The sequence below is a fragment of the Palaemon carinicauda genome, chromosome 16 (genome assembly GCF_036898095.1).
Source record: "Palaemon carinicauda isolate YSFRI2023 chromosome 16, ASM3689809v2, whole genome shotgun sequence".
NCBI classification, from domain to species: domain Eukaryota; kingdom Metazoa; phylum Arthropoda; class Malacostraca; order Decapoda; family Palaemonidae; genus Palaemon; species Palaemon carinicauda.
In genome coordinates this window covers 59,031,755-59,040,049 of record NC_090740.1, presented here as the reverse complement: position 1 = coordinate 59,040,049, position 8,295 = coordinate 59,031,755, and the positions used below count along the sequence as shown (strand labels likewise).

At 44.1% G+C, this 8,295-nt stretch overlaps 3 protein-coding genes across 3 annotated transcripts; all 3 read left to right on the top strand.

The window, feature by feature from the left end:
• Window positions 1-1,886: 1,886 nt before the first annotated feature.
• Window positions 1,887-2,600, top strand: LOC137655328 (uncharacterized). The gene has a single exon (XM_068389219.1). The coding sequence runs from the start codon at window positions 1,887-1,889 to the stop codon at window positions 2,598-2,600; it is 714 nt and encodes a 237-aa protein (XP_068245320.1).
• On the top strand, window positions 2,597-5,481 carry LOC137655327 (uncharacterized). Its single transcript, XM_068389218.1, has 3 exons — window positions 2,597-2,704; window positions 3,083-3,209; window positions 3,761-5,481. Exons 1-3 carry the CDS (start codon window positions 2,597-2,599, stop codon window positions 5,479-5,481), a joined length of 1,956 nt encoding a protein of 651 aa, XP_068245319.1.
• Window positions 5,482-5,510: 29 nt separating this feature from the next.
• On the top strand, window positions 5,511-7,529 carry LOC137655326 (uncharacterized). The gene is made up of 2 exons (XM_068389217.1): window positions 5,511-6,489; window positions 6,787-7,529. The coding sequence occupies exons 1-2, from the start codon at window positions 5,511-5,513 to the stop codon at window positions 7,527-7,529; spliced, it is 1,722 nt and encodes a 573-aa protein (XP_068245318.1).
• The last annotated feature ends 766 nt before the right edge of the window (window positions 7,530-8,295 follow it).

The following is an 8,295-nucleotide window of genomic DNA, read 5'->3' as shown; positions in this document are numbered from 1 at the left end:
TCTTTCAATGGAGGACAGGCTAATACAGACAGATACTGGGTTATTTTAGGTAGGAGTTCTTTCAGGTAAAGGCTGGGATATGTCAAGTAGAAGTTACTTTGGTATGAATTCTTTCAGGTAGAGGCTGGGCTGTTTCAGGTAGGAGTTATTTCAGGTAGGAGTTATTTCAAGTTGAGGACTGGGACACGAGACATTGATACATTTAGGGATTGCTCTCTAGGCTTGGAGGATCTTTATGAAGTTGCAACATAGGTACTGGTAGTGGTCTTCATTAAGTAGTGTAGGTATGGCGGGATGTCACAAGAACAAACCCCCCCACCCTTGAATCACACTAAACACACAATTGTCTCCTCAACACAAACTTTCCCCTTACGTTATCATAAACTGAACTCTTAAACAAAAATGACATAAAAACAAAACATAAACTTAATATTATATTCCTTAAAACTAGAAAGCTTAATACGAATCTATTCACAATCAAAATAATAATCACACTTACAACTAATCAAAAATTTCACACTATTATACAATAACCACCATTCAAGTAATCAACCAACCCTTAACAAAACTTAAAAGCAACCGCACACCAACACCCAAATAAATATATGTTCATATATATTTTATAGACATCAGCACTATCGCCACACACAAGCCAACTGTCTTTTGCAGCCCACTACCACAGCTTTGTGGTCAACAGTCCACTGGGTGGCAATTTGCCACAACTGCCTTGGTGATTGTGGTGGTAGTTAAATCATCATCATCATCATCATCATCATCATCATCATAATCAATTAAAAAAACAGCAATCGGAAGTTCATTCGGTCCAAGTCATCAACAAGTAAATAAATCGTACCAGTCGTATCAAGTTCTGTTACAGGCCAAGTCGTCAACAATCACTTACATAAAATTTCTCCCCAAAGGAGTAAGTCTCTCCAAGGAGGAATCACAGCCTGCATAAATAAAAAAGAAAAACACTCACGAACACTCCTAACTAACTAAACTATCACACTATAATCAAAGATAAATAATAAACTATTCCTATCATTCACAATCATGACAAGCAAATATAAACAAAACTGTACTTAAAAAAGTAATTAATCACTTCCACGCTGGTAAAGAAAAATAATAGTACAAATATATAACAATCCAGCATTCAAATCACACAGAACTGACGCTCACTGCAGTCAAATCAAAAAGCCATTCACCCAAGACATTCACCATTGTCGTAACCTAGCTAAAACCATAAACAAACAGTCTCATTTATACCAACAGTCTTTCTCACAACAAACAATCAATACACTAACTACCTCTCTCTCTCTCTCTCTCTCTCTCTCTCTCTCTCTCTCTCTCTCTCTCTCTCTCTCTCTCTGTGATTTGACAAACAAAAATAAATAAAAATTAAACAAAAATTATTCCTCCACACAGGTTCTCGGCCACTCATTGGTTAGGTCAGATACGATTCAACAAGGGAATTTTGTTAGCTCATAGGGAGGGCCGGAACGGAGCCTAGGAAAATAGAGACCCTAAAGGTTGCGCAATTTAGAGAGGAATTGGAAGCCTGAGGCCTCACAAAATGAGGGAACAAGTCTGAATTGTGTCAGCGTCTAAGTGAAGCCCTAGAGAAGGATGGCGTAGAGGTACATGAGTTTTTGTGTGGACTTAAGGTTAGGCAGGATAGTGAAGTTAATCACGGCCACAAGGTAGATGAGTGCACTGAGGAGCCCACGGAAGAGGAAGGACATTTAAATTTGGGGGATAGCGCATCAGTCATTGGTAGGCAATCTGTTGCTTCAGGGAGATCTCAACGGTCGTGCGCAAGTTCTACTGGGAGCAGGCGTGTATTATTAGCTGCTTCTAGAGCCAGGTTGGCAGCAAAATTACTGATGATGAATGAGATACAGGCCATAGAGCAAGAGGAAGCAGCGCTAAGATCTAAGAGGGAGAAGCTCAGTTTAGAGGAAAAGTTAGCTGAAGTGGAGGCAGAGGAGAAGGTTTTACAAGATTTTGAGGAAAATGATAGGGAAATAACTCACATCCCTAGGATAAGGGAGCACACAAGCCCTGATATAAGTGGGAGTGTTAGACCCATGCGTTTGAATATAGAAGCATCTGAAATGAGGTTAGGTGGACGCCGTAGCTCGGGCGGGAATGACCAAGGGGACTTGAGCAATAAGGAAGTCATGCAGGCATTAACATCTTGCAGCCTTAAAAGTTTGATGCCCAAGCAGGATATAGCTAAGTTTGATTGGGATCATACAAACTATTTTAGGTTCATCCGCTCATTTGACGATGTCTTTAGTAGCCAGTTGACAAATGATAAGGAAAGGCTGAGGTATCTGGATTTATACAAGACAGGCAGGCCAAATGAGATAGTGGCAGCTTGCCTCCACTTAGAAGCTTCAGAGGGCTATAAGCAGGCAAGGAAATTGCTGGAGGAGCGATATGGTAACCTTGAACAAATAGCGAGCGCATTTGTGGATAAGATCATTAAATGGAAAGCTATAAGGGAAAACAACGCGGAAGAGTATGATGAGTACTCGGTGGCACCTAAAACCTGCAGAAATGCAATTTCGCCGAATTACAAAATCCAAAAACAATGAGGTTAATTCTTAGCAAGTTCCCCTCTAGTGTGCGAGATCGATGGTGTAGAGTTGCTGATAAGATTATTAGTGAGAAAAAGAGGACTGTGTTGTTTGATGATTTGGTTAGTTTTATTGAATGGAGGCTAGGGTCTTGAAAAATCCTTTATTTGGGCGCCACCTATTTGAGAAGGTCAGAAGGGAAGACACCCCTTGGTTAGGAGAGGGAAAAGCACCAAGCAAGGCTGAGTGTTTAACTAAGGCTAGGAAAGTTTCCTGTAACAAAATTGCCCCGCTTTCATGTGGGTACTGTACAGGACCTCATATGGTGGATGAATGCCACCAAATATCTCAAATAGGACCCGAGGTAAAACTGGGAGCCATAAGGGAGTTGGGGCTCTGTTTTGGCTGTCTGGGAAGTGGTCATAGGTCTCAGTATTGCAGAAACAGGAAAAGTTGTAACATGTAATGGAAATCATCCAACTCTGTTTCATCGACACCAGGATGTAGAAGTGATCCAGGAAGTAGAAGTGGTAGGATCTGAGCGCTCAAATAGGGCCTTAGTGGTTCAGGAGGAGGGTACACATGACAAAATTGCCATGTTTAGGGCAGTTAGAGGGAGTAGCATTGGTACAGGGATGTCAGTTGTGCCGATAAGGATTAGGTCAAGGGAAGGAAGGGAAGGCTAGGAAAGTTTCATGTAACAAAATTGCCCCGCTTTCATGTTGGTACTGTACAGGACCCCATATGGTGGATGAATGCCACCAAATATCTCAAATCGGACCCGAGGAAAAACTGGGAGCCATAAGGGAGTTGGGGCTCTGTTTTGGCTGTCTAAGAAGTGGTCATAGGTCTCAGTATTGCAGAAACAGGAAAAGTTGTAACATATGTAATGAAAATCCCCCAACTCTGTTGCATCAACACCAGGAGGTAGAAGTGGTCTAGGAAGTAGAAGTGGTCTAGGAAGTAGAAGTTGTAGGATCTGAGCGCTCAAATAGGCCCTTAGTGGTTCAGGAGGAAGGTACATATGACAAAATTGCTATGTTCAGGGCAGTTAGAGGGAGTAGCATTGGTACAGGGATGTCAGTTGTGCCGATAAGGATTAGGTCAAGGGAAGGAAGGGAAGGCTAGGAAAGTTTCATGTAACAAAATTGCCCCGCTTTCATGTTGGTACTGTACAGGACCTCATATGGTGGATGAATGCCACCAAATATCTCAAATCGGACCCGAGGAAAAACTGGGAGCCATAAGGGAGTTGGGGCTCTGTTTTGGCTGTCTGAGAAGTGGTCATAGGTCTCAGTATTGCAGAAACAGGAAAAGTTGTAACATATGTAATGGAAATCATCCAACTCTGTTGCATCGACACCAGGAGGTAGAAGTGGTCCAGGAAGTAGAAGTGGTAAGATCTGAGCGCTCAAATAGGGCCTTAGTGGTTCAGGAGGAAGGTGCATATGACAAAATTGCTATGTTCAGGGCAGTTAGAGGGAGTAGCATTGGTTCAGGGATGTCAGTTGTGCCGCTAAGGATTAGGTCAAGGGAAGGAAGGGAGGTTTTAACGAAGGCTTTCTTGGACAATGGGAGTTCCACATACTTTGTCTCGGAAGCTTTAATGCAGACCCTAGGCTGCACTGTGAGGCAGGACGTTAAGGTGAATGTTGAAACCATCAACAGAATAAGGGAAGTTGCATGCAGCCTAGTCTCGGGATTGTCAGTATTGGACTATGAGGGCAAGATTTGCATTACACTCCCTCCGGTGTTAAGTGCCTCTTACATACCAATTAATGAGTGTGATGTGGTCAAGGTTGGAGATCTGGAACGCTGGCCACAATTGCGAGAGATTTACATCCCAGATGTAGATGCTGAGGTGTGTTTATTAATTGGGAACAATGTTCCTCACTTGCTCGAGCTAAGGGAAGTTATCAACTCAACACGCCTCCATGAACCACATACCATACGAACATTATTGGGCTGGGTGATATGTGGAGCAAAGGACAAAGAGTGTCAAGAGCATGTCAATAGGATCCAAGTGACAAGCAAGCGTCTTGAGTTAGACACCATGCTGGTTGAAAGTTATAATTGGGTGTATGACGATGTTGCATCTAACAAAAGGGAAATGTCTGCAGAGGACAGGAAATGGCTAGAGATAATAGAGAAAGGGGTTAGAACCGTAGGAGGAAGTTACGGGATGCCATTGCCTCTGCGCGACAATCATGGACTCTTGCCAGAAACAAGTGACATTGCATTGCGCCGTATGCACAGCCTTCGTAAGAAGCTAGAGAAGGATGGTAACTACGCTAAGCAGTATAGTGCCTTCATAACAGGGATGCAACAGAAAGGCTATGCTGAACAAGTGACCACAGCCAGCCCGGGAAATGTGTGGTATATTCCTCATTTTGGTGTGCAACATCCAGACAAGCCAGACAAGGTCCGTGTTGTATTTGACTGTGCAAGCAAGGTGGAGGGTACATCATTGAACGACCTACTATTGCAGGGACCTGATATGATGAGCTCTTTGCTGAGTGTGTTGGTAAAGTTTAGGGGAGGTCTATTTGCCTATACAGTAGATATAAATACAATATTCTATCAGGTACGGGTACCAGAGCATCAGCGGGACTACCTCAGGTTCTTTTGGTGGGAAAATAGTTTTGACGAGGAACCCAAAGAGTGGAGAATGGCAGTCCACCTGTTCAGGGCCTGTTCTTCTCCAAGCATTGCAAACTTCATGCTGAAACAGACAGCAAGCGACTTTGGGAATGAATTTTCAGAGGGAGCACGGTTCACAGTTGCCAACAGCTTTTATGTATATGACGGCTTGAGAGCCGAGGATCGCAAAGATGCACTATTAGTCAATTTGTTAGAGGTTAAGGAGCTCTGCAAAAAGGGGGGGGGGGATTCACATTGACGAAGTTCAGTAGCCCTTGTGTGGAGGTTATGTCATCCATCCTGAGGGAGTGGTACAGTAGGGGCACCTCAGAGCTTATAGATGGATCAGAGTCACATAAGACAAAGGCTTTGGGAGTACAGTGGGACTTGGCCACTGATGAATTGGGTGTCCGGGCAGAGCTAGTTTCAATTCCAAGGACTAAGCGTGACTTGTTGTCAGCTATAGCCTTGATTTACGACCCGCTTGGTATATTAGTGCTAGTTTTGATTGAGGGTAGGGTCATCATGCAGGACCTCTGCCAATCAAAGATAGCCTGGGACATAGAATTGGACTCTGACACTACGGACCGCATCAAGGCGTGTGCAAAGAAGCTGAGCCAGACCAGCGGGATAAGTGTGCCAAGAAGCCTGAAGGTTAATCCATGGGAATCAGCCACCCTAGTACAGTTGCATTTGTTCTCAGATGCAAGCATCATGGCTTTAGGAGTAGAGGCATATTTACAGGTCTCGGATCCATGGGGAAATGTATCTTGCAGATTCATCATGGGAAAGGCAAGGGTAGCATTATTGAAGCATGTTTCAGTGCCCCGCCTAGAGCTTAGTGCAGCGGTACTGGCCGTAAGACTTGGAAGCACTATTCTGACCATGATAGATTTCAGGGTAGATGGGGTCTATTATTGGACCGACTCAACAACCGTCTTGCGATATATTAGGAATGATCAAGCCAGATACCAGGCATTTGTGGCAAATCGTGTTTCTATGATAAGGGAGAGCAGTGATCAGGAAGAGTGGAGGTATGTTAACTCTGAGCGGAACCCAGCAAACCATGCAACACGTTCCAAGCAGTCCGAAAGGTGGAGAAAAGGGCCGGAGTTTCTGTTAAAGGAGGAGTGTTTTTGGCCAACAGAGCCGGCTCAAATGTCAGATGGTGTGGAAGGATTGGAAGTTAAGCGTGAGATAGGACCAACAGGAACTAGAGGCTACCAAATAATTAGTTACAGGATTGGGTTGGATATCAGGCAAACAGGTTTGTATAAAATCATCCACCACTGTTCCAGGTGGATCAAGCTCCTTAGAGCTTTGGGTTGGTTGTTGCTATTTGCTAGGTACATTATTTATAAACATAGGCAACTGCTCAGTGAGCTAGATATGCATGTGTCCACCAAAGTTATTAGCTAGGCAGAGACTGTGGTAGTGCAGGTAACACAGCGTGTTGATTATGAGATAGAGATAGAGAGCCTTGAGAAGGGAGGTACTATTAGGGTTTCTAGCTCCCTAAGAAGGTTGAAACCAATCCTAAGAAATGGGCTTTTGTGCATTGGAGGTAGGTTATCTTTGGCAAATATCTCTCCGAGCGAAAAGCATCCAATTATTTTGCCGTATAAGGGCCACTTGACAGACATGGTGATCCAGTATTATCATGAGCATTCTAACCATATGGGTGTAATGCATGTTCTGAGCCTGATGAGGGAGAAATTTTGGGTAGTTAAGGGCAATGCAGCAGTACGGCGCGTGCTGAGAAGATGCATCGGGTGTCGCAGGGCACATGGAAAGGTTAACGAGCAGCTAATGGCCGATCTACCACATGATCGCGTGGAGTCGGAGAAACCTTCATTTTATCGCACCGGGGTTGTCCTTTTTGAGCCATTCTTCGTAAAGCTAGGCAGAGCACAGATGAAGCATTGGGGTGTTATATTCACTTGCTTGAACATGATGGCCATACACTTGGAGGTAGCCTCAAATCTCACATCAGACTCGTTCATTAGTGCCTTCAGGAGGTTTTTGGATCGTCGTGGTCAGGTCAAGATGGTTAGATGCGACTGCGGCACTAATATTGTGGGATCATGGAAAGTTCTCGACTCCAGTTATGAGTTCTTGGCAGGAAACAAGGTAGGAAATGAGTTGCTCCGGTGTGGGGTGGAATTTATTTTCAATCCTCCCGGCGCCTCACATTTTGGAGGAGCATGGGAACGGTTTATAGGTACCGTGAGGAGGGTCCTAGATATAGTCTTGGGGACACAGCAATTGGATTATGAAGGGATATGCACACTCTTTTGTGTAGTGTAGGCAACGGTTAATAGTAGGCCCCTTACCGTCGTCACCTCAGACAGTAGAGACTCGGCTCCACTCACACCGAACAAGCTTTTAAACATGGGAGATTCGCCTGTAGGCTGCGACATTGCAATAGGTAGTCACTCTAAGCAGAGATGGAAGCAGGTGCAGCATATGGCCGAACAGTTCTGGGCCCGGTGGAAACGTGAATACCTGTTAGGGTTACAACAGCGACAGAAATGGTTCAAAGAGCGACAAAATGTCAGGGTAAGAGACGTAGTCCTTATGGTCAAGGAGAATGAAGTGCGCTGCTATTGGCCATTGGCTAGGGTAGTGCAGACTAAAGTAGGGAAAGATGTTTTGGTGAGGACGGTGACTGTCAGGAGAGAGGGCAAGGAATATGACAGACCGCTGTCGAAGCTTGTTTTAATTTTGGAGGAAGAGAGGGATCTAGTGGGCATTACTGAGCAATAGGTGTTGAACCCCCTTGTGCTCAAGAGGTTTCAAATGGGCGGGTGTAAACGCAGGGAAATTTCATGCAGGGAAATTTCACGAAGGGAAATTTCAACTTTCCCTCCGCAACTTTGAATAACTGTTCGTTGTAAATTCAAAATTTGTTATTAAATTTCGGGTCACCTAAAAGAAGCTTATGCTTTGTCAAATCATAAGAAAATTAAAAATGAGGAAGTTTCCTTCAGAGACAATAATTAAGAGGGACACTTTATATGTTCGTTCGCTTTGTAAAAACAAAAGGAACCATCGGTTCGTTTCCCGCTGCCCT

Excerpts from the sequence above, each read along its gene's own strand:
- LOC137655328 (XM_068389219.1), top strand. The coding sequence starts at position 1,887 with ATGAATGAGATACAGGCCATAGAGCAAGAGGAAGCAGCGCTAAGATCT.
- LOC137655327 (XM_068389218.1), top strand. The coding sequence starts at position 2,597 with ATGAGGTTAATTCTTAGCAAGTTCCCCTCTAGTGTGCGAGATCGATGG. Across the intron at positions 2,705-3,082 it reads CTGTGTTGTTTGATGATTTG|GATGTAGAAGTGATCCAGGA; the intron begins GTTAGTTTTATT and ends CATCGACACCAG. Across the intron at positions 3,210-3,760 it reads AGTTAGAGGGAGTAGCATTG|GACCTCATATGGTGGATGAA; the intron begins GTACAGGGATGT and ends GGTACTGTACAG.
- LOC137655326 (XM_068389217.1), top strand. The coding sequence starts at position 5,511 with ATGTCATCCATCCTGAGGGAGTGGTACAGTAGGGGCACCTCAGAGCTT. Across the intron at positions 6,490-6,786 it reads GTTGGATATCAGGCAAACAG|GTAGGTTATCTTTGGCAAAT; the intron begins GTTTGTATAAAA and ends TGTGCATTGGAG.